We start from the raw sequence: 25,554 nt of genomic DNA on the forward strand, positions 1-25,554 counted from the left end.
CTCCCAGTATTAAAAGATGGTGGCAAATTTTAATACTGCAAACACTTTTTTAACTAAATTCATTGAGAGAACATTTATAACAATATACAGATTTCCTAAAAGATAAAGCATTTTTCGCCGATGGTGGCAATTTTTTAATACTAATAACGTTTTAAAGAAAAGTCATTGATTAATTGATGTAATAAATACAGAAACTAATATTGAAGTTTAAATTGATTTTTTTTTATCTTTGACATTTATTTTACTATTTATGTTTTAGATTTATGATTATCTTTTTTAATAGTATTTATATGTGTTTTTTTAAATGTGGTATATTTTATCATTTTATTAAATACTTATTAATATATTTCATTTTAATATAATATTAGATATCTAATAGTAATTTAAACTAGCCACGTGAAATTGACTCCATGAAAAAAAAAGTTATAATTCAACAATTTCAACACATAAAAAAGTATCATGAATAATTGTATAAAAAATATATATCATTATTCAAATTTATTTGATGTCTTTTTTCTAATTATTATTTTAATAGATTTTCAATAATTAAATTAACTATATGCATTAATTTATATAATTTTTATAAACGACTCAATTTTAAAAAATGGACCATAATTAAAAATTATGACTCAATCCCTAAACCAATTTTTGGGAAAAAATTAAAAGCCTGTATACCATTAAATACTAATAATCAATAGGCCCAATTTCCATTCTAATGACCCATGATAAGACCCATTTCCCTCTAATAATAATCAAATGAGAAAAAAAAATAATAAACATAAAAATTAAATTAATAATTTTATTATAGATTCTGATGATAATTATACTGATAATTTGAATCTTAAAAGCTAATTAATTTTAACTTAGACATTTTTACTACCGATACGGGGAGATTTATTCATGTTTTAGGTTTTTTAAATTACAAGGAATGAGAATAACATGAAGGGGTTAAAATATAGGAGAGATAGGTCGTCCAAAGTATGAACTCTTCTGAATCATGATAGCGTTTTGCCTCGTTATCATTAGTGAGTGACACTAAGTTGGGTGAGTCACGTGGATTTGCTTCCACCTTTTGACCCTTCCACACCCCTCTCTTACCAGTTTCCGCCACCCCCCAAGTCTTAACCTACGCTCCCTGCGTTTTAGCACTTTTCCTTTCTCACGGTTACTTAACCTACACCCTAACGTGTACTTTAGCAATACCCCATCCCCTCCATTTTGCATATTCTCTTTAGTGATTATCTTTCTATTTCAAAACCAAGAAAGGAAAAAAGAACAAAAAAGCACTCTACAAAACAAAAAAAAAACTAGGGTTTTTTCTTCTTTTCACAGAGTATCAGACTTTGTTGCTCACTCACTTTCGATTCGAGGTGGGCGCTTCAAATGCCTTCAGAATTTGTGCCAAATTGCTGCGCCGGAACCTTAGAGAGTGCCAAAGTATTATGCCTTTTGGGCGATTTTGGCGTGCCTTTGAGTTTGGGATAATTGTTTTATATATACTCTGATGGCGCCCAGCCGAAGGAAAAGCGCCAGTAAGGCGGCTGCTGCGGCTGCCTCTCGCCGCCAATGGAAAGTCGGCGATCTTGTCCTCGCTAAAGTCAAAGGTTTCCCTGCTTGGCCTGCTACGGTATGCCAAGACTTATATCACTATCTTCTATTTTCTCCTGTTTTAAATCTCTGTTATGCTGGAATACATGTTATTGCCTTAGGTTTGTGGTTGCATGTGAGTTTTAATGATCCTTTTCTTTTGTTGATTTAGTGGCATGATCAATTCTATTTAGCATATGTTTATGTGTTAATAGTGCATTAATCAGGAGGAATTCTTTGGTGGGTTTCTATTTTGTTTTACTGATTAATATTTAACTATGTTCTGAAGTTGCTTTTCCCGAATCCAAAGGGGAATTAAGTGTTTGTTAATTACAAATTTGAATGCATGAGTTAGAAGTTAAATTAGAAATCTTTTCGCTAGTTTTATTTGAAAATTAGATTTTAGGGAAAATTGAATCCTTGGTATCTCAGTTCTGCTAGAAAGTACTTAAGAGAGGAGACATATTTACCTTTTGTTTTGTAAGATTTATTTATTTCATATCTAACTTCTTTACTTTTGATTTCTTAGTAATATTTTTTTTCATATCTAAATTATAAATCTTATAAAATACTTTTGATTCATTTCTAACTTCTATTTTGGGAGGAAAAAGGACAATTTTGACTAAAATAAATAAAACAAAGGGAAATTGGTCCAAAATTTAATACTATGCCCGTAATGTAAGTGGTATTAAGATTACACCCTGCATTCTGGCATCTTGACATTATTTGACATTATTTGGGAATGTGAGATTATGTGGTGGCTGTAATGTTGAGGATCAAAACAACCTAATCTTATATCAGAATGATATTATGAGGGTTTAATGTAACATTCGCGAACCAAATGCACCTTTAGGCTTATATTTCTAATTGCTTTTGGCAGGTAAGTGAGCCTGAGAAGTGGGGCTATTCATCTGATTGGAAGAAAGTTATGGTTTACTTTTTTGGAACACAGCAAATGTAAGTACACATTTGAATATTTTCATCTTGTTCAATTTATCTTTTCGCTTTGCTTTACTTGTTTATAAGTCATGACAAGTTGCAACTTTGCATTCTCTGTTTTTGGTTTTTCTTGTTGATATTAATGTAATATTTTGAAAATGTTTCGTTGACTTGTGTTATTTGATTATTCCAAGCAAATATGATTTGGATGGGATCTGTCCTTGTAGCATATTGTCTAGATTTATTGATCTATATATTTTTATCATCCCAACAAATGAGATAATTTGGATTTAGGACGTCCTTGAAGGGTAGAAGCATCTAACATTCTATTTCTAGATGATTTATTAAACTATATTGACAACTAGAGGTTTTCATGGGCTAGGATTGGGTTTATATTTTTCTACCCTGGGCTGGCTCGGCCTGACCCAATTTGCTGTTATACAATTGCATAACATTGATCTAATATAAAGAAAACAAAGCTCAAAAGTAGGATTATGGTGTGGTAGAATTTGGTCTACTAAGTGGTGATTTGTTTATATTATTCTAAGAGAGTTTTGTATAGGAACTTCATCAAACTGGGCACTTGAATTTGTCAATTGCTGAATTTTGATGAGGTGAAGGAAAAAGGACATCTCTCTTTGGGGTCCTTTGGATCATGGAATGTTGTATGGTTACCAGTGGTCATCTTGCATTTTGTAATCGTATAACTATGTTTGGTTCAACAACATTACGTTGAGCTGGTAATATTATCACCGACAGTGCCAAGATTCAATAATATAAGGGGTAATCTTAATACCAATCTTATATTACTTTGATAACATGAGATTTGTGACAAATTTACCATCATTCTTAATGTCTTTGATCCATTTTTTTTAAAACCAAGACAAAGAAATAATAAATACTAATAAATTCTTTTTCCTTATGTATATTCATTCAATTAACAATTTAACTATATTAATTTATTTGTATTTATTATAAGAGAGTTTTTTCTATTATTATTAGTTGAGGAAACTTAACATTTGTTTGTTAGATTACATTTTGTTGATTAAATTACCTGAATTTTTAATTAGTTAATAGTATTACTAGTGAGTTTTTTCCATTATTCAGTGATGTTGCTTCCTAAAAACCTCATCATCAAGAAGTGCTCCTGAACAGCTCTCAAATAAATCTCTTTAAATCATCCCAAGAATGGAGAAGCAACTTACTCAGAGTTCACTGTTGCGTCAACTGTTTCCTTTGTTTTCTCTTGCATTAATCAGTTTACCTTATTCCATAGCTGGTTTCTTTTCTTCATGCAATGGATGAAAATTTCTGTTTTACATTATGTTGGTCTGGTAAACCTCTCATTTCTTTGTATTTTCCTACTAAGTAATGTCTAATACTTTTCACTGGAGCTTGCTGCATCTAGACATAAAGTTGAAACTCCTTATTGTAATTTTCAATTATTGATTCATGGATTGGGTTGTTGAAAGCTGTTGTACGTTCATTAGATGATGTTAAAAGTAAGTCTTATTAAGGCCTCAGTATCCTCCCGGTGACATGAGCTATCTTTTCCGGATTGTAGATTAGATATTTTCTTTGTTGTTATCCAATGTCTGCTTTATACTTTGTTTGGATTGTCTTCAGTCCTTCCACTTTATCTTATAAGAGTTAACCTGATAATAGATTTACAGTTCTCATTCAGAGAACCGGTAGATGGGTTTTTAAGGTGTAGAGAGTTGTATTCTGAAATGGACTTTTTGGGGACTCACAAGTGAATACATGATGCAGGCTTAGTTGGGATGCTACCATTCTAATTTATATTTCCTAAAGGTGCTTGTGACATTTCTTCCCGTAAATTTTTTTGTACGCGATAGAGACATCAGGAAAACTAGAAAATGATTTTTAGATTATCAAATACCTGAAACATTAGTGGTATTGTTTTTAGATTTTGTAAATCTCAATAGTTATTTGATGATGCTGATGTATAGTAAGATTTTGTCTTCAAATTTAGAATCTCTAAAGACCAGCGAAGATTTAAGGAGTCATTTGATAACTAGGGTTTAGAAGTTCCTTGGGATATCTATCAGCTGTGTTGTAACATTCTTTGACCTAATGATATTTCATCAGCGTAATTCTTGATGTGGATGTTCTGTATAACCTGTTAAACAAATGAAAACGGTAGAGGAAAGAAGACAATGCTTCCTTCTAATGTGTAGCAAAACTTGTATGTATGATAAGAATGTTGTCCTAATTTCTTATATAAATAACCATGTGTGGGCTGACCTTGGGATTAGATACATGGAAATATAATGGAATACATAATTTTAATAGGTAGTTTTGATAATTACTCTGTAGAAGTCTTATACATCAAAAAAGCCCTTAAAAATGCAAAAAAATTCAATTAAGCCTCTGTATTAAATTCACACCCAATTAAGCCCCTCTATTTAAATTTCCGTCATTGACCACATTGACCATTAGAATAAATTGGACCAATCAGATGGTGACACGTGGTTGCTTATAGTTTAATGTAATATTTTTCCCATAAAAAAACAGAAAAAAATTATAAAAATAAGAAATATTGAATATTAAAAATTAAAAATTAAAAATTAAAATTGATATAAACTTATTAAAATTATAAGTATTATAAAAATATAAAAAAATCTAATAAATTATAAAACTAATAGAACTTATTTAAAATAAAATAAAAACATATTAGAATACTTAAAAAATAGAAAAAAATTTGTAAAAAAATTGTAAAAACTTGAACTAGACCAGTTAGCCCGAAATCAGTAAGGGTCCGAGTTCGGGGAAAGCAATTAGATTGATTGACTTAGGAATCGGTAGGCTGAATCGATTTTTTATTTTTTAATATTTATCAAATCAAAATTTCATTATCCAACTATTAGCATATGTAAGAATGAAATATTCTAACCAAGGTTTGCAGAATCGAACCAGTGGTCGAATCAATTAGGCCACCAATTTGGTAGTTTGATTGATCTGTCCAGTTCAATTAAATAAAAAATATATATTAAAAAATAAAAAATCGGTTCAACTATCTGGTTCCCAAGTCAACCGGCCTAATGTCTTTTTCTGGAATGATACCTTGCCGATTTCGGTCTAATCGGTCCAACTCAAGTTTATGAATTTTTTTTATAATTTTTATTAGTTTATATTAATTTTAATACTTTTTTATAATTTTTATAATTTCTATAGAATTTAATACGTTTTTATAATATTTTAAATATGTTTTATTAATTTTATAATTTTTTCTTTTTTTAATATTTTTTAGGATTTTTTAATCATTTTTATGAGAAAAATATTAGATTAAACCAGAAGTTGCCATGTGTCACCATTTGATTTATCTGCCAATTTCTTTTAATGGTCTTAATTGATTATTTTAGTTAATAGCAAGGGCTTAATTGGGCGCAAATTTAATATAGGGGCTTAATTAATTTTTTTTTGCATTTTCTTAAGGGCTTTTTTTATATTTAAGCCTATATAAAATTACTGTAAATATCTTTTTTCGGTTGTTTTTTTAAGTGGATAGTTGTCTGTTGATGGTTGCAACTGTGTCTGTTCTTTTCCTTTTTTTTGGATAAATGTAATTTCATTTATCCAAAGAATACATTTATCCAAAGAAGCAAAAATCTCTGCTACCGTAAACCAAAATCAATAGAATTCCCCTATTGACAACTGATCCCCCATCTATTCAAAGCCAACAAACAATACTTCATTCATCCCATATTGACAATTGATCCACCATTCTATACAAAGCCATCTATTAGCATTGTCTACCCTATTAATATTTTTCCCCAACAGTTTAATAAGCACAATATCTTGGATGGAGTTGACAACTTGTTCTTCATTTCTTTGTATACCTTGAAATTGTCTATAATTCCTTTCTCGCCATATCAAATATATACATGCATTCCATGCAATTTTCAGGATGAGAGTAATCAAGGATCTACCTTTCAATTTCTTGATAGCTAACAGCAACACTTAATTCAACTCATGACCCTTCTTTGCAGGTGGCATAACTTCAAAATCTACTCCCAAACTTTCTTTGAGAAAACACAATTAAAAATAAATGGTTTTGATTCTCTCTTGCGGCTCCACATAGCATGCATGCTTCATCAACATTTAAACCAGTAACTTTCAATTTCCCCTTTGTTGGCAATCTATCCAGTTTAGCCAACCATTTGATAACCGAATTTTTGGGAACATTCAAAGAATGCCACAACAGCCTATACCATTTAACTTTTTCTTTCTTTCTTCTAATCTCCCTCCAAATGTTACTTTTGTATGTTGAGGGCATCTCTTGCAACCTCTCTTAGTTTTAAAATACTCTGCCAAGTCCAGCTGCCAAGCTTTCTGTTAGGTAAATGCCAAATTGACGCTTCCTTTATCACATACTCATAGATCCAAGCAATCCAAGGTGAACCTTCTTCTCTCAAAAAACTTTTAATATGCTGAATTAGACAAGCCTGGTTCCATCTTATTAAATCTTTCAGCCCAAGCCTCCTTCTGATGCCTGTTCTTTTTCTCTTCATGCATAATTCAACTTAGTTTATTTTGCATTCACAGTTCACATATGGGTATCTTTCATGCAGAGCATTCTGTAATCCTGCTGATGTTGAAGCATTTACAGAAGAGAAGAAACAATCTCTTTTGACCAAACGTCAGGGGAAGGGTGCAGATTTTATTCGTGCAGTCCAGGAAATTATTGACAGTTATGAGAAGTCAAAGAAGCAGGATCAAGTTGATAACTATAATTCTGCTGATGGAGTTACTCAGGCAAATTGTGGGAACTCAGGGGACTCATCTGTGTCAAAGGATCTGACTGACACTTGCGAGGCAACTGAGATTGCTCAAGCTGATGCAAGAATAGATGCTCTGCATGAAAAAGAATCAGTCTCAGAACAACCTTCAGATACATTTCCGGTTAAAGAAGAACCTGTTTTGACCACATACTCATCAAGAAAAAGATCTGGAAGTGTACGATCTCAAAAATCTATTGGACAGCAGAAGGCATCACCAGTTCGAAGAGGTAGAAGCTCAACAAGGGTGGAATCCTCTAGATTCCCGAACTTTATGATGTCGTCTAATGATGTTAGGAGTGTCTCTGATGTATCAACAAATGTGATCCAGAATGGGTCCCAAAGGAAGAGTAAACAAGTCAAGAAGTCTACAGATGCATCTAAGAGTGATGATGTGGACTTATCTGTGTTAATGCTGAATGGTAGAATTGATGACAATGGGTCTGACATTGCTACTGTTGATTCTGATGCTGGTAGTTTCAATGAGGGTAGCTCTATGGATTGTAGTTGTAAACCTGAAGACTCTGGGACTGTTGTTGAGTGTTTGGAGGGAGATGCTGAGTTGAGCAACGGGCTTGATTTCCAAATAAAAGCTCTTGTCATTAAGAGAAAAAGGAAACCATTTAGAAAGCTGGTGAACATTGATCCTGCTGAGCCTCTTGCCGAAGCAGATCTGAGTTTAGGAATCAGTAATACGAGAGAAAATTTGCAGAATACTTGTGATAATTTAAATGAGAGATATTCCAAAGATGATGGAGATGAGCATCTACCATTGTTGAAAAGAGCAAGGGTTCGCATGGGCAAACTGTTAGCTGCCGATGAGTTTGTTAGTTCTTCACCAATGGAAGAAAAGCCTATTAGTGAAGGCACTGTCAATTTATTGCATTTGCAGCAGATGAGTCCATCAAGCAGTCACAATGATTCTCCTACTGAGAGAGACTCTTTGTTGTTGAAGGGTGCTTTGATTAATGTATCACCTTCAAAAGGTGACAGTGAAGTTCAAGGGAGTAGGCCAGAATCTTTGAAAGTTTTGAGAAATCAGTTAGGGTGTTTGGCAGGCGGTGAAGCTGCTTTGCCTCCATCTAAACGCCTCCATCGTGCTTTGGAAGCTATGTCAGCTAATGCTGCTGATGAAGATCAGGCAATTGCTGAACTTTCTGCAACCATGAAAACATTAGATGATGAAAGTCACGACTCTCTGGTGAGTTCTCATGTAACTGTTGAGGACAAAGAAGCTAATGTGTTGGAGCAACATGGCAGGGATTTGATTGCTAATAGTGATTCTGGCATGTTTTCCGTATCAAACTCTATGCCTTCAGATAAGTTTGTCGAATCTTCTGTGGAACCACTTGTTTGCTGTCAACCTGTGAAGAGTCCTAAGAATCAAAAGCATGTACAACATGAGGATGTCTTTGTGGAGCCTATGAACCATGCTAGTTGTAATACTCATAAAAGCCAATGTTTAGACCATTCATCCCCTAATCCTGAGAAAAGCCAAGCTAGTTTCAGATCTAATTGTGGTTCTTTATATCAAAAGTTCCCTTCAAATGATGATTTGGTTGCTGAACCTGCTGGCTTGAGCAATTTCGGGGCTGAAAATCCTGATGAACAGTTTAATACTTCAGAACATGCTGACATGAGTTCTGATCCTGTCACTGTGACTGGGAAAACTTGTAAAGTTTCTCCTCAAGATGGCTCCAAAAGTGAGCGACTGAAGTCTCAAATTAATGACAGCAGCTTAGTCAACAGCATGTAAGCATATTTATCTTGCTTTTATCACAGTTATTAGGTGAATTATATCTAGAAAGTAATATAGTAGAGAATTATTTGTTCTGAAGTATGCCATGAAATTTTGCATTTAACAGCCTAACTTGAACCTGAAATCATGAGAGTGATCTGTTATTAATTTGCAGAATTTGGAGTATGATGGCAGCTTATTGTAAGCAAATTAAATAATCATGATGTGTAAACCTCATGAGAATTTAGTTCACTGAGGGCTCTTTTTTAAGCATGTTTTCTCAGTTTTTTTAGTGGATATCTGCTATTGATTTGCAGAATTTCCCCTTATTCATGTAGGCATGAGGTTGAGGAAGAGTTTCAACCTGAAATGAGGCATAAGACAACTTCTAGTTTGAATCTTGATGACAACTCAGACAAGGATGTTGTGGGTGCCCAGTTAAGTCCATGTTCAGCTGATGGAGTAGATTCTTCTGCACGGGTCTCTCCTTCAAATGCCTCTCTTTGTCATGTTTCTACCTCGGAGAGTGCTAGTATTGTTCATAGCAATGGGTATTGTAGTCCAAATGTTCATTTGTGTCCCAACAAAGTTTTATGTGTTTCAAGTGCTGACGATGAAGCCAAAGCTGATTCTGTGACCTTTGAAAGACCAAAATCTGTCAGTAAGTGCAGTAATTACACTGATGCACAAGCTGTTCTGTTGTCTTTTGAAAATATGCTTGTGATCTTAACGAGGACAAAGGAGAGCATTGCTCGTGCAACGCGAATAGCAATTGATTGTGTCAAATTTGGCGTCTCTGCTAATAAGGTAGATAAAGGCATTTTGTAGACTGTCAAGTTATCAAAGGCATTTTTACTTATTAGCACTTAAATTGAAATTTGTCATAGATAAACTTTGGCATTAACGTTATTTATTCATTCATTCCCCTTTTAGGATTTCTTTCTGGGCTAATACTGTATATTCTGAATACTAAGAGAGCGCGCATGCTAAAAGCATGTACAGATGATATACCGTTATCACAAAAGCTCTTATTTTTTATTTTGAAATTCATTGGTTTCTTCTTTTTAATCTAGGTTGTGGAAATTATTGCTCGAAATTTGGAGAGGGAGTCAAGCTTACACAAAAGGGTGGATTTGTTCTTTCTTGTGGACTCCATTACTCAGTGCTCCCGGGGTTTGAAAGGTATTATTTGTATTTATTTACTTTGTGAATTTTTTATAATTTAGCAGCATGTTAGGTGTTTGGTCTGTAACTTATGGCTATGTGCTTACCGAATTTGGTATCCAGGTGATGTTGGTGATATCTACCCTTCAGCTATTCAAGCAGCACTTCCTCGTCTACTCAACGCTGCAGCTCCCCCTGGACCTAATGCACAGGAAAATCGTCGACAATGCTTGAAGGTAGGTGGCTTTGATGTTTTTATTTTTCTTTATATTTTGTGTGGATTGTTGGTTTCTCACCTTTTCTCTTTGATGTAGGTTTTGAGACTGTGGTTGGAAAGAAGAATCCTTCCAGAATCTGTTGTTCGGCACCATATACGAGAACTTGATTCCCTTAGTGTTTCATCTTCTGGTGGTGTCTTTTCTCGTCGTTCAGCTAGAACAGAGAGAGCATTGGATGATCCTATTAGAGACATGGAGGGTATGCTTGTTGATGAGTATGGCAGGTCTATATTTCAGTATCACTTCAACTTATGGTTACTTTAAACATTCTAGATCTGTGTTCCTGAGATTTGTTTTTTCTCGCCCCAGCAATTCAAGTTTTCAGCTCCCCGGATTTTGCATGCCTCGAATGCTCAATGAGGAGGATGAGTGTAGTGATTCTGATGGAGAAAGTTTTGAGGCTGTCACTCCAGAGCACTATTCTGGAGGTCCTGAAGAACAAGAGGCAAACCCTGCAAGTGAAAAGCGCAGACATATTTTGGAAGATGTTGATGGTGAACTTGAAATGGAGGATGTTGCTCCTGAGATTGAAATGAGTTCAACTAGTTGTGCTGCTGGAACCAATACTGCACAAACTTTGCAAGAGCATTGTGATCAGCATTTTCCATTGCCATTTGCCCCACCTTTACCTCATGATGTGCATCCGTCATCACCACCACTGCCATCATCTCCACCTCCGCCACCCCCTCCACCGCCTCCTCTTCCTCCACCCATCCCTCCTCCTATTTCTGGTCCCTACACAAACAATGTTGATTCAACAATTCATACAAGTATACAGGTAGGTCCTCGTTTGTGTTCCTTTCAGTGGTTTCTTATAATTATGACAATGATGATAATGTAATAGTGAAATACGTTATTTATGTACTTTTGTTCTTATTATATTTGCAGGACAGGCAGGATGATTTGAGATCTATGGTTCCACCGTCAGTTGCACCCAGAATCAATTCAACAGTGTGCGCCAATACAGTCCCATATAATGGTCCTGATCCTAGAAATCCTCCTGTTATGCAGGTTTCAGATTGTAATACTGCTTTCAATAGTTGCCCAGTGCCTCCGGTGAATAATATCCAACAACCTGATGGCCCGAACTATCACAATGCCTACCCTCCACAACCTATCCATCCTGCACCTACAAATCAGTTTGCATATGTTAATTCAGCCCTGCACGTGAATTTGATGAGGGATGCACCCCCTCCATACACTGACAGATACTCTTCACTAAACTTTGATGGTGCAAATTATTATCACAGCCATGAGAGAATGAACCTGGCCCCAAATGAACCTAGAGAGAGCTGGAGGTATCCTCCACCACCTTTTTCTGGTAAGTTTCTTGAATCATGTTTTGTATCAGTCTACTGTTATCATGCCTTGATTTGTCTGATGCACCTGATTCTTTATATTTTCTCCTAACAGGACCCTGGTATGCTGATAATGCCAATTCATCGTATGGCCATGGCCATGGTTCTTATGGTGGGCCCCAATGTGAGCCAACAAGGTTTCCAAACGAGGGATGGGGCTTCCGCCCCCCTCCAATGGATCACAGAAACTTCTTTCCTGGCAGACCACCTGCAGAAGGTATGGTTCCCATTGGATCAAGAGGTTCACATTTCTCCTGTGAGATTGTGGTTCAAAAGTTAGACAAAGCTCTCTCTCTCTCTCTCTCTCTATATATATATATATATGTTTTTGTGTGTGTGTGTGTGTGGATCATTTTGCATTTGCATACTTTCTAGATACCCTGCATTCAGGTAGGTTTAGGTCGGGCCTGATACTTGAAGTCCCTTTTATTTGTTTCAGCTCCTTGCATTTGGCAGCAAAGATGACCAAATATTAATCAGTTGCTTTAATTGGTACGTCATATTTTAGTGATAGTTTTATCATTTCTTTCAGAAGTTCTCTTTCTCACTGGTTTTGTTGTCATGAATAGGTATTAAAACCCCTTTTTTTTCTTTTGGCATGGGTTCTGCGGCTTGTTGAAAACAGCTGGGAGTTTTTGCATGCAATGAACCGATAATAGGATGAGTTGAGCCGAAGATGAGCGTGTCGGCATTGCTGATTCTGATTTTGTAAATATGTAAAATCTACCACCGGGCAGGACAGTATGATTGGGAGAGTAAGGCTATCATCGTGTATCAAAATTTTATTTTGTTTTTGTTTTCTTTTTGCATAATTTATTCTCATCAGCGCCCCAATTAAAGACCTTTAGCAATTTTTTAATCGGGCCATTCCCTATCAACCTTTTGTTCCCTATACTTGGTTGTAACAGTAATATTTTATTAATACAGTGGCAGGCAGGCAGGCAGAGTTTCAATGGATGAATCTAGTTGTATTCTTATTGTTGATGAACTGTTCTTATATATACGGGAAAAGAGTCGTAAAGTCTAACCTAAAAACTAGGATTTTTATATTTCATCTATAAATAAATTCGGAGCTTTATAATTTGCTTGAGTTATGCTTTTAGGATTGATTTTATGATTAAGTTTGTGGTGGTGCGCTTGATAGGGGATAATATTTTTCTTTTCGAGAGTCAGTTATGATTTATTGGTTATAGAGCAGTTGCTAATCCGGTATTGTGCGTGGGCAATGTGGTCATTTCTGAAGAATTAATGGGGAGTATTTATACTTGTATGTACTTCTAGGGCTTGATTTTAACTATACTAATGAAAATAGGATAAGACATACAGCTATAAGTGTCCTAGCATTGATGGATGTTGAAATTATTGTGATATTATCTGTCGTAATTTAATGTCAAATTAGGTTCTCTGGCATACTTGATTAGCTTGTTGTCAAGAAATATAAGAGTATTTTCAATATTTTTTTTTATTTTTAGTTCTTAATGCTAATAATAATTTTTCTTACATTTTGATCCTTTTGCAAAGCTATTTCGTTGGGAGTTTAATGGTTTATTTTAGTGTAGGAAAATGATTATGGTCAAATCATAAAGAAAATATCAATTGTTTTGGTTGTCGCGATGTCGATCGGGAGCAAATTTTCAATCAGAAATCAACTTGGAGCAATCTGTCAAGAATGTTGCAACATCAGGTGTGTTGTGTTGCTACACAGCCCCGATGTCTCGACTCCAAGTCTTCGAGGTTGCTACTCCATTGTTGATGGTTGAAGTGAAGGAGTTGAGGTCATTATTGAGGGTATCGTAACACCAGCTAGCCTGTGTCGTGTAGTCTGTGCCACAACATTGAGAACCCTCAAGGAAAGATTGTACCTATTGTAGAAGTTGCAACACCAAAAACTGAGTGTCGTGACATTGAAGCCTAACGAGGTGAAAAATATGTAATTTTGTCTAACATCAACTTAATGCACTCCATGGGTATTTTTGTTAAATACCAAAGGCACACTTGATGCCAAACATAAACGAGTCTCTTTTTTTAGCTCCCTTTATCTTCTTTTAGCTCTCTTTTATTCTTTTCACCATTTTTTTAGGATTTTAATTTTTTCTTTCTTAGCTTAGTTAGTATTTTTATTTTTATTGTAGCTTATACTTTCTTTCAATTAGATACAAAACTTTCTCTTGTTATCTTGATTTCTCTTTAAAGTACCTAATAGATTTTATTTTTGATAACTTTTAAAAGTGTAAAAATGTAAATTGTAATTGTGCGTTCGTCACAATTAGTGTTTCTATCATCTCCAAAAGAGACTCTATCATGAGTCATTAAGATTTTATCAACCTTGTCTTTTTATATTTTATTTGATGATTCATTTTAGCATGAATTTGGTTGATATTTGTATATTGGTGATGGGTAGTTGGTTGATTGAAATATTGCATGGCTAGTTTTTGGGTTAGAGGCTAAATCATAAAAATTGGACTAAATCGAATAAATTTCAAAATTTAGAATTGACCCCCAGGTGAACATTTAGATAGGTGAGATGAGAGAAGAACTTATTGCAAAGCAATTTGATTGTCTCAATTTAGTTTAGTGAGGTCGAGAGATAAGTCAGACTAAATCGTCTAATAGGGTAAAATGGTGATTGAAAGGTAAAATTGAACCAATTAGGAGTTGCTCCTAAGTGTAGTTTATTAACCTTTGATGTTAATTTGTTGTAATATAATACTTAATGATTAGTTAGCTAGACTGTTTAGTTGCATGCATTATCATTGTTAGTCACTTTATCGCCCAATCTCTCTTGGGTTCAATCCTTGAAATACTCGAGGTGTTCCATTGTAACACTTACAAATGTTATAAATGACCTGTCACACTTGCAGATAAGCCGCCTTAATTCTTGATATTTTATGTTGATTCTTTTCTCGGTGTTTCTACGTCGTGGCACGATCTATTAATAGATGGAATAGTTGCTTTAATTCTTTAAAGCTTTAACTTTCGCAATTTTGATTGACTTTAACTTGTTTTTATTAAATGAATGTTCAATTGTAAGATATTCTGATTTATGCATATTGATTTCTAATATTACCAAAAATTTAAGAATACTTTTAAAAGAGAAATTGTTAAAACATTTTCGATGTATATAGATAGTATTCCAGTAACTATAACTGTAAAGGTGTTAATAATCAAAAGTTATAACTTCAGTTATTAATAAAGAGTTATGACAATTCGTAATAATGAATTATGTTTCTTAAATATGACGACCTATATGAAGAGACATGAGAATTCAAGTAATCATTATGTTTATTTAAGATATGTAAATATTTAGAAAAGACACATATTAAAAAGTTATGTCTTTATGAAGATATATGAGAATTCTTATAAATCGGGGTGAAATCTCATTCGGATAATATAATAAAAAAATCTGAAAATGGTTCTTTTATTTCTCCATCTTCTATTATTATTAGATTATTCTATAAAAAAAATTACTATAAAAATTATTTATTGAAATTGATTTTCTTGCTATTCTCTACTTAGTACTTAGTGGACTATTTTCGTTACTGCAAAACACAAATAGCCATCAACCTTCATTGTATCATCGAGATTCATTTACTTAAAATTCATTTGCACACCAAAAATAAGCAAGAGAAAACATAACCTTAAAAATCGTGACTTGATACACACCTTAGGACCTTATCTTATTAATTAGTTTTTCTATTCAAATAAGTTCTTATTCCTTTCGCATGTTTGAGATTTTCTAGATTCTTCACCAATAATTCAAAGGTTTCACTCCAACAGGTTGATTAACGTGAATTAGAAAGAAATAGCTTGACATGTTCCATGAGTTTTCCAAATAGAATTTTAGCTAATTTTTGTTCCTAAAAGCTTCTAAGTTTATGTCTGCCACAAGTGATCGAATCTAAGATGTTTCATTGTAGTTAATTTTGTGGCTACAGGAATAATATACATATTTACTTTTAGCGACGAAAGAGAGTAATTTACAAAATGACCATCATTTCACAAATTTTCTTTCGTTAATAATGAAGAAAACCTATTTATCATAATACGATTAATAAAATATTGGCAGGATCATATACTTGTGTTGTCCATTAGAAGTCATCAAACTCTTCAACAATTTAATATTGACTCTTATAAGCATTTTATCTCCTAATTCTATCGAGTGCCTAAGTGCTTAAAGAGTTGACAATGACGGATTTATAGAGCGAGAGTGTCTCACCCATCAAGCAAATATCATATTTGCACTTGGTGAGATTTAAACCTATGCCCTATAGTGGTGTCTTTGGAATCGAATTAGACCAGCAAATCAAACTTGTTAGATCTAGAATCAATTGGTGTATCATTTTGAGAAAAGAGATTAAATCAACCTTTGAGTGAACACTCGAAATTAGAAAAAAAAAATCAAGAAAAATCGATGGTTGAATCAATTTATAATTTTTTTAAATTTTTTTAATATTTTATTAATTTTATGAATATAATTGTTTGTTTAATTATTGTTGTGCTAGCAATTGAACCGATTGGATTAATTGAATCAGGAATCAGTGGTCTTACCAATTCAACCATCAATCTAGTTTCAAAAGCATTGATATATAGAGCATTGTTGGGTAAGTATGCTACCACTTGGGTGAGGCACTAGTACCTGCCATTATCGTCTCTTTAGTCTTCCTTTTTAAGACTCGAGTTCTTGAAAAAGTTGAGAGACAAAACTCCTACCAAGGAAAATACTGAACGTGTTGAAGGTTTGTCGACTCTAGATGGGCAACACTTCACAAACTTATCTTAGAGGATTCGGAAATCTCTTAACAAAAAAAAATTATCTTAAAGGGAGGCTTGTTTCTAGTGGAGATTTTGTCTCTCGACTTTACCAAGTGCCTGAAGAGGTGTCAATGGGGAGTTCACATAGCATGAGCAATCGTCATATCCTGAAAGCCAAAACATGTTTGTCATGCATGGTTATACTTATAGCTTAAAAGGCGTTGGGTGAGAATGTGACCACTTGGGTTAACAAAAGTAGTAGCATAGTACCTAACAATGGGCATGAGCTCAAATGTAGCATAGTACCTAACAATGGGCATGAGCTCAAATTCCAACAATCACAGTATATGAGATTTCTTTAGTGGGTGAGGCAATTTCATTTTATAAATTCGGTATCATTGCCTCTATAGACACTTGGGCATTCAATAAAATCAAAAGACAAAACCTCCACTAATGTAACACCCCTATCCCGTAACCGTTGTCGGAATAGGGAAGGGGTATTACCAGACTTGTAACTCATGTCAGAACAGTAAAATTTTAAACTTTTTCTTGAAATAAAGATCATTCATTTAGATAAATGCTAAATACAGCCAGGGATAAAATTAAACTTCTATAAGTACACATTCAAAAGATGCCATTTTCGCATGGCTTATATACATTAACCAGAATATTATTCCGCTACTAGTCTATTCTATACATGCCATAAAATAATCCAAAACATAGCAGTACCAAACAGTGGATAGTGATAGTGTGACGAGTTGTTGACGATCCCCGAGCATAGGCCAAATTTGATAATCTATAAAACAGAGAAACGTAACAACAGAGTAAGCTTTCAAGGCTTAGTAAGTCTTAAGTAAAACAATTAACTTTGCTGGATTAAATACATTTATAACTTACACAAAATCCAAGTGAAGTCTCGGTGGGCTTAATAAGCCTACACAAGTACATAATACATACCTGGCCAACTTAATGTGCTGAACATCCGTAATTGTTGATTTATTACTAAGTCGCTTAAGATTAGGCCTTACACAAATCACGTTTTGAAATGTCAAGATATATCACCATTCGGTCAAATAGATTAAACCCTATGTATGCACATGTAATTCATCTATTTCATCCCAATTTAAGAGTATATACCCCTTCGCATTTAAAAACATCAATGCTACTTTTAGTTTAATCAGTCGAACTAAAACATAACACTATAATCACATTCGGTTTCCATATTTGGAAGCACATATTCATGTTTTCATCTTACATAAACAATTTGATAGAGTCAATACTCGTTGAATATAACTTATAACCATCTCATAAGTGATTCCCCAAGTACATTTGTAATACAAACGAAATCGAGTTCACTTAGCAAGTAAGTATCACTTACCATATACTTAACCTTTGTACACTTACCGTTTCCATAGTTACCAATTACCAATTCAATCTTTCAATACCTCTAACCACTTAATCATATGCACTCATTTCGTGCACATACATAAATGTATATATGTATTTAGGAGCTTAGTTCTTTAGTTCATATTCACATTAATATTTCAAATAATCAAATCATGACAAGTATTAAAGTTTCGTATACGTATGTAAAGGACCAAACATATTCCTTATCACATATACATAAATGAACAAACGCAATCCATACCTTGTATTTGCACATCCTGCCGAATACAACTCAAATTAGTAAATTTTTATGAAACTAATTAAATCCTTATCGTCAAGATATACAAATGGTCTTCGGTTTGAAATAATTCAAGGCACTTAGCCATAGCCTGCTAGGTTTAAAAAAAATCCGAATCCAGTTACCAGTACCAAGCCTGCGGGACTTTAAGCCCGAATATATCATCATAGTTAATTCACAAAGTTGTATACACATCAATTCACATACCTTCGATTTTTCCAACACGGAAACACATTAATAAGGTATCACTTCATTCGAACTTATTCGTATCTCAATATAGCTAGTCTCATTTCACAAGAGCCATTAGGCCACATCACGTAGTTAGCGAGTCTTAACCCGGATACTTTCCAAATTCCATATATATTTAATCACATGTTACCACATTTCACACAAACTATCACCATTGTAATTCATTAAACTCATTCGAATATAAGCATATAGCATGTACCTTAACTTCATGTCATAATATCATTCGACTTTAATACATATTTATATATATATATCCCTTTCAATAAACTTCCAACTAAATAAGAAAATACACACATGACTTACATTCTTCTCATGACAACCATTCGGCTAAACAACATATAAGTCACTACACCTTCAATTTATAAAACTATTAACACATATTACATATACATTGCTTACTGTTTATAAAATAGCTATTCGGATAACTTGCACACATTTAAATTTTAGCCATTTTGGCCTCACCACCTATATATTTATCTTGTACATCAATTCAGCAATAGCTTATAAGCAACTCAATTAGTTTCATCAATGTTTACAACAAAATCACAGATTCATCACAAGCTGTTTTCTTGAGCAACAATCATTAAATTATTTTTAACTGGAGCTACGAAACTCCAAATGAAGTGCCGTAAATTTTTCACAAAAATAGACTCATATATCTTCTATCCATAAAATTTTCAGGATTTTTGGTTTGGCCAATAAAAACCAGAATTTTCTTAAAGTTTCCCCTATTTCACTGGTTGACTATACTGACCACTCTTCACTACGAATCAAATTTCTCATTGTACAGATTTCAAAATATGTTCTTGTTTATTTCATTTGAAACTAGACTCATTAAGGAGTCTAAGAATATAAATTTTATCTTATAACAATTTTTTTACTATTTATAATGATTTTCTAAAAACAGAACAGGGGATTTCAGATTCATTCTGACACTGTCACACACAACTTTAAATATCTCTCTATAGGAAATTTCTTTGCTTGCATTGTTTATTTTATAAGAAACTAGACTCATTGAGCTTTGATTACATATTTTATTCAGTCTCTAATTCCACTCCAACAATTTATGGTGATTTTCAAAAATCACGCTACTGCTGCTGTCCTAAGCAGATTATTACAATTTGCTCTTAAATTTCCAAGTCCAAACACTTAAGAACTTACCATTTGAGTTTAAAACATATCATCATATATAAGTACTTCTTATTATCACATACAAATCATAATTTAAATATCACTTTTCTAATAACCAATCGGCTAAGGCTCATAGAAGTAACTTATTCCTTATCATTTTACTATAGGTAATTACACCAATTCATAGTCCCATCTTTACCCGTATTCCATATCATTCTTCATTATAACTAAACTTATATGCTAGAAACTTACCTTAAGAGTTGTCGACGACTATAATTCTATGGCTATTCGCTTAGTTTTGCCTTCCCTTTTTCCGACTTTTGTCCTTGATGCTCTTGAGCTAATGATTAACAAATTTACAAATAAAAAAAATTCTACCATGACAATTATAGCCGAATAACATAGACTAAGAAATTAATGTACATATAAAACGTATACATATATAATTAGCTCAACCTTCAATAATTCAATTTGCTAATTAAAACATAGAAATTTATAACCAATTCAAAATTCCTTAACAATGGCCGAATGTAAGCTTTACATGAATTTTGAAAATCCTTACAAACATCACTTATTTCTTAAAATTAAAACTCAATTCTACCAATTCAAAACTCCATTCAGCAATTAAACATGAATTACGAGCTTTAAAACAAAATTTCCACATTTCTCTTAAATGGTCGAATGCCCTATGATCACTTAATCTAGAATTAAAATCATGGGTTATCTACCACATGTCACTAACAACCAAATTTCATAATCAATTTGACAAAAATCACATTACACCCCTTTAGAATTAGATCTATGCATATGGCCGATTATTTGAGCTTCACTCCCTTATTCTTTCTTTTCCACGGCAATGAAGAAGAAGAATGAACCAAACTTTGTTTTTTTTTTTTCACCCCAAAATATTTTATTTATCTTTTCTTTATAAATTAAGGCCATATAATATTAATATACTTACTTAAATTCATTTTCTATGCACCCTAATCATTATGGCCGGCCACTACTTCTCAAAATGGGGTATTTGACATGCAAGTCCCCATTTTGAGAATCATGCACTAATTAGTCTTCAAATTAATTCATCACTTTTTTTTTTGTTTCTCACATAAGCCCTTTGACTAAAATTCACATTCAACTAACAGAATTTAAGCATCAAAATTTCACACATGCACTATCACACATAGTAGATATGAATTTTAATATTTAATAAATTTTATAACTCGATTTTGTGGTCCCAAAACCACATCTCGACTAGGGTCAAATTAGGGATGTCACAACTAAGAACAATACTAAACATGTTGAAAGGTTCATTGACACCAAATAAACAACACTTCGTACACTTCTCCTTAAGAAGTATAACACCCTTCAACAAAGCTAATGCTCTATTTATTAGTTAATGGTAAAAAAATTCAAATCAAGAAAAGAATTTGCTTATATGAAGTTATGTCTATATATATATATATATAAATGATTCTTAACAATAATAAAGAGAATGAGATATACTTTTCGATATTTGAATTTAGTTTTTTTTTTTACATTGATATTTATGTTTCTTACCAGTATTGTACCAAAAAAGAGTATAGGAACTAAAATTCACATTTAAATATAGTGGGATAAAAAACGTAATATGATTGGAGCCAATTTATACTCAAAACACATATTATACCTAATAAAAGTATAGGGACTAAATCTCAAATTTAAGCATGATAAAGGGATCAAATCCATAATATGATCAAAGATAATCTATACCTAACACAATCACCCCTAATATATATAGTACAATAAAAAATAAATATTTGATACTACTTGATCTATTTTTTATTGATTTATATCTCACAAATTTGACTATTATATTTATTTTTCTATATTAATTCACTGTCCATATGAATACGAGTAAAAAATTTTTTACAAAACATGTGTTACCGCCTTTTGCCTTTTTTAAGATTATATGACGATGTTAAATTTCAATTTTTTGCCCTAACGGAAGATTGAGATTTAATATCTATACTTTAATTTTTAATATAATTGAGTACTTAAATTGTTATAATGTCATTAATTAGTTTAGATATTTTATTTGATTAAAATATTAATGTGAATTTTAAAAAATTATTAACACCATTAAAATTTTTTATCAAATTTAAGTCTATTACAATATTTTTTTCTTGTTACATAGGTACTAAATGAGTTTTTCAGAAACAATTCAAAACATCAGACTCGCTAATTCAATTAAAAAATTGTAACAATATTAACAACTGAACCTAAATTTTTAAATATAAAAAGTAAATAAATTAAATTCCTAAAAAATAAAAATATAGACTCTAAATTTTAAATATATAAAAAATATTCAAACTTAAATTAACCTAATACGGAACAAGGTGGAAACACAAAACCATACCGATTAATATTTTAGTATAACTTAGATTTTAATTAAAAAAATTATTTTACACTTGAATGATATTAACTACAGGTTAATTGTTTTTTGAATCAAATTATATAGTAAAAGTTTGTAGGTTAAATTCTGTTTTAAGCCCTTTCACTTTTTAAATATTTTTAAATATTTTAATTGAATCGTTAAAATTCTTTTATTAAATATATTAGTGTGATATATTAAAATTTTAGGGGAAAAATTCACTTAGTAATCATATAGTAAAAGAATTAATATTGTAATTGACTTAAATTTAATATAGTAAAAGAATTAATATTGTAATTGACTTAAATTTAATAAAGAAATTTAAAGTGGTTAACAATTCTTGAAAGCTGTATAGGGTTTAGCTAGTACAGGACCAAACTGATAAAAGAAAATACAAATACCAAAATGAGAATTTAGCTATAGTCTAGGGCCAAAAAAGATATTAAGCCTTTATTAAACCCTAATTTTTTGTTCACTTGTTTGAAAAGTCTTTACTCTTTCTTCCATCGTCATCTTCCTGCCATCTCTTCTCTCTCTCGTCTCTGCAAATCAGGCTTTTTTTTTTTAATTATCTTTTGCTTCTCTTCTCGCACTGCCGTTTCCGCTGGTTTTTAGAGAAATGATCTTTAGAGCCAGAAATCATTCTCCGTCGAATTTCATACCCCTTTCTTCTCTTGCCCTTTTCTTTACCAAACCATCTTTTACTTCAACTACATTGATAAGTCCATTATTACCCGCAAATACCCCCCAAATTCCCAACAACTTTTCACACCTCATCTTCTTCACCAATCATTTCTCCTCTCAACCTACGGCCACAACTTCAGCGACTAAAAAGCTTCAAAAACATCTGCAGAAGCAGGAGCCATCTTCTCCTAAACCTTTGACCCTGAACCGAGATGGAAACTATGATGATGGCACTCCCTACAATGTTGTTTGCCCAGGATGTGGGGTTCACATGCAGGACTCAGACCCTAAGCTTGTTGGGTTCTTCATCAAGCCTCCAACAAAGACCAAGGACCCGACGCTCAAAACAAGTTCCCGCCACTTGGTACGTGTTTCAACAGAACCTGAATTCACAGCCTTTCTCAAGAAAGGTCTGATTTTGGAGGAAAAACGTGAAAGTCCTGACCTTGAAGAAGAAAACCTAGATAAAGAAATGCCTGAAAAGCCTGTGGTTTGTGCTAGATGTCACTCATTGCGCCACTATGGTAAGGTGAAGGATCCAACGATGGAGAACTTATTGCCAGAATTTGATTTTGATCATACAGTCGGGAGGAGATTGGGATCAGTTTCAGGAGGTCGGTCGGTGGTGTTAATGGTGGTTGATGCATCAGATTTTGATGGATCGTTTCCAAGAAAAGTGGCAAAACTTGTTTCTGACGTAACTGAAGAGAATTACTCAGCTTGGAAACAGGGAAAATCCGGAAATGTGCCTAGGGTTGTGCTTGTAGTTACTAAGATTGATCTTTTACCTAGCTCATTGTCACCTACGCGATTTGAGCATTGGGCAAGGCAGAGAGCGAGGGAAGGTGGAGCTAGCAAGATTGCAAAATTGCATTTTGTGAGTCCTGTGAAGGATTGGGGGGTGAAAAACTTGGTGGATGATGTCGTGGAGATGGCAGGGCCTAGAGGTACTGTGTGGGCAGTGGGTGCCCAAAATGCTGGAAAGAGTACATTGATCAATGCCATTGGCAAGTGTGTTGGTGGGAAGATTGGTTTCTTAACAGAGGCACCCGTGCCTGGGAGAACTTTGGGCCTAGTAAGAGTGGAAGGGGTGCTTCCGGGACAGGCAAAGTTATTTGATACTCCAGGGCTTTTACAGCCACATCAGATGACGACTAGGTTGACGAGGGAGGAGCAGAAGCTTGTCTATATTAGTAAGGAGCTGAAACCAAGGACGTATAGAATCAAGGTGAAACTCAAAACAAGTAGCATTAGTCTACGTTCAATATAATGTGCTACCTACCTAAATTTCTAGCTGGAATTTGCTGTTGCGATGGTCTGTAAATAGATTTTTCTGCCCATTTTTTGGTCAGAACAGATTCTTTATTTTTGCTGGCTGGTGTTTTGTTTCAGATATTCACTGGATAATTCTGGGTTTCACGTTTTGGTTCCTTTTTGTAGTTTAATGCTAATAGATTCAAATTTGACAGGCTGGTAACACAGTTCATATTGCTGGATTAATGAGGTTGGACATTGATGAGTCATCTGTGGAATCACTATATGTTACGGTTTGGGCATCCCCTTATCTACCATTACACATGGGGAAAACTGAAAATGCACAAAGAATACAAGAGGATCATATTGGTCATCAGTTACAGGTATGGCATCTCAATGGAGTAATATCTTTCACTTGATACAAGTGATGCAATGCAAAAATGCTTTTTTGCCATTCTGCTCTATTCAGATTTTCACTTTGCAATATGATATTCTTCCTGGAATTGAAACAGCCTTGGGAAGTGCCGCAAAGTTTATGTAGTTATCCTTTTACAGCATTTTTGCTTGTGTATAATGTTACCCTTGACACTTTCTGTCTGCTGCTTGCTTTTAGCCACCAATTGGAGAGCAACGAGTAGGAGAGCTTGGCAGTTGGGTGAGAAAGGAATTCCATATTTCGGGTAATAGCTGGGAATCAAGTTCAGTGGACATTGCTGCTGCTGGTATTGGTTGGTTTACTATTGGACTTAAAGGAGAGGCAGTTTTAGGGGTTTGGACCTATGGAGGAGTTGGCGTTGTTCTTCGCAATGCTTTGCTTACTCATAGAGCACAGCTTTTCGAAGAGGCTGGATTCACAGTCTCTAAAATCGTGTCCAAGGCTGACCAAACTTTGAATAAGTCACAGAAGCAAATTGAAAAGAAGAAACGAAGTGACCAGAAAACAGCCATAGCAGCTGAAGTTTAATTCCAGCTCAAGTTATCGCCAAACCTGTCTGCAAAAGATCTGTAAACATGGGAAGAAAAATCCCGACATGAACTGTCCGAGGAAAGAAAAAGGTAGCAAACAGTCTCAAGCCACTTTGAAAAATACAGAATACTTATCTGGAGCTTCCTTTGAGGCAATCATCTCTTAAGAATTTTTCGCCAGTTAACATAGACCCACGCATCATGCTGAAGAGATGAGCTTATAGAATGCATACGCCTGGCACGCTAGTCTGTTCAGTGAGAAACAAGGATGCTTTTGGTATCGCCTTTACAATTTTGAAATTTTGCTGTATCTGTTTTCATAGTACAAATATATGTTTTTTATGGTACATCTTACAGAGGCAAACCCTTTTGATTTTGGCTTACATATAAAAAGCCATTAGGAAAATGAAAAAAAATTGGTCAACTAAAATAATCTCCTCTTCACTGACTATTATGACTATTAAAATAAATTGATGTACCAATCAAATAGTGACATATGGAACATCTAATTTAATGTAATATTTTTCTAACAAAAATAAAAAATATATATCATAAAATTTA

At 33.5% G+C, this 25,554-nt stretch overlaps 2 protein-coding genes across 11 annotated transcripts; both read left to right on the top strand.

Annotated features, from left to right (window-relative positions):
* The first annotated feature begins 1,020 nt into the window (after positions 1 to 1,020).
* LOC107923946 (protein HUA2-LIKE 3) lies at positions 1,021 to 12,824 on the top strand. Of its 10 annotated transcripts, none has more exons than XM_041081113.1 (12): positions 1,021 to 1,627; positions 2,468 to 2,544; positions 7,119 to 9,077; positions 9,402 to 9,870; positions 10,137 to 10,245; positions 10,351 to 10,463; positions 10,542 to 10,729; positions 10,815 to 11,283; positions 11,394 to 11,826; positions 11,919 to 12,080; positions 12,303 to 12,355; positions 12,489 to 12,824. In XM_041081113.1, the coding sequence occupies exons 1-11, from the start codon at positions 1,505 to 1,507 to the stop codon at positions 12,326 to 12,328; spliced, it is 4,128 nt and encodes a 1,375-aa protein (XP_040937047.1). In that variant the 5' UTR covers positions 1,021 to 1,504; the 3' UTR covers positions 12,329 to 12,355; positions 12,489 to 12,824. The 10 variants fall into 10 exon arrangements, with proteins under 10 accessions (XP_040937047.1, XP_016709649.1, XP_016709644.1 ...); XM_016854155.2 differs by having other exon boundaries at positions 1,041 to 1,627; positions 9,381 to 9,870; positions 11,919 to 12,138; positions 12,433 to 12,824; XM_016854156.2 differs by having other exon boundaries at positions 1,041 to 1,627; positions 9,381 to 9,870; positions 11,919 to 12,138.
* A 9,740-nt stretch (positions 12,825 to 22,564) lies between these two features.
* On the top strand, positions 22,565 to 25,340 carry LOC107924591 (GTP-binding protein BRASSINAZOLE INSENSITIVE PALE GREEN 2, chloroplastic). The gene is made up of 3 exons (XM_016855104.2): positions 22,565 to 24,001; positions 24,243 to 24,410; positions 24,641 to 25,340. Exons 1-3 carry the CDS (start codon positions 22,709 to 22,711, stop codon positions 24,989 to 24,991), a joined length of 1,812 nt encoding a protein of 603 aa, XP_016710593.1. The 5' UTR covers positions 22,565 to 22,708; the 3' UTR covers positions 24,992 to 25,340.
* Positions 25,341 to 25,554: the final 214 nt, after the last annotated feature.

This window comes from Gossypium hirsutum, chromosome A11 (genome assembly GCF_007990345.1).
Source record: "Gossypium hirsutum isolate 1008001.06 chromosome A11, Gossypium_hirsutum_v2.1, whole genome shotgun sequence".
NCBI classification, from domain to species: domain Eukaryota; kingdom Viridiplantae; phylum Streptophyta; class Magnoliopsida; order Malvales; family Malvaceae; genus Gossypium; species Gossypium hirsutum.

What these genes read in the sequence shown, in the direction of transcription:
- LOC107923946 (XM_016854155.2), top strand. Translation starts at nt 1,505, where the DNA reads ATGGCGCCCAGCCGAAGGAAAAGCGCCAGTAAGGCGGCTGCTGCGGCT. An exon ending in TTTTTTGGAACACAGCAAAT is followed by an intron (nt 2,545 to 7,118) that starts GTAAGTACACAT and finishes TCTTTCATGCAG; the next exon opens with AGCATTCTGTAATCCTGCTG. An exon ending in TCCTCCACCACCTTTTTCTG is followed by an intron (nt 11,827 to 11,918) that starts GTAAGTTTCTTG and finishes TTCTCCTAACAG; the next exon opens with GACCCTGGTATGCTGATAAT.
- LOC107924591 (XM_016855104.2), top strand. Translation starts at nt 22,709, where the DNA reads ATGATCTTTAGAGCCAGAAATCATTCTCCGTCGAATTTCATACCCCTT. An exon ending in CAAGGACGTATAGAATCAAG is followed by an intron (nt 24,002 to 24,242) that starts GTGAAACTCAAA and finishes CAAATTTGACAG; the next exon opens with GCTGGTAACACAGTTCATAT. An exon ending in ATATTGGTCATCAGTTACAG is followed by an intron (nt 24,411 to 24,640) that starts GTATGGCATCTC and finishes GCTTGCTTTTAG; the next exon opens with CCACCAATTGGAGAGCAACG.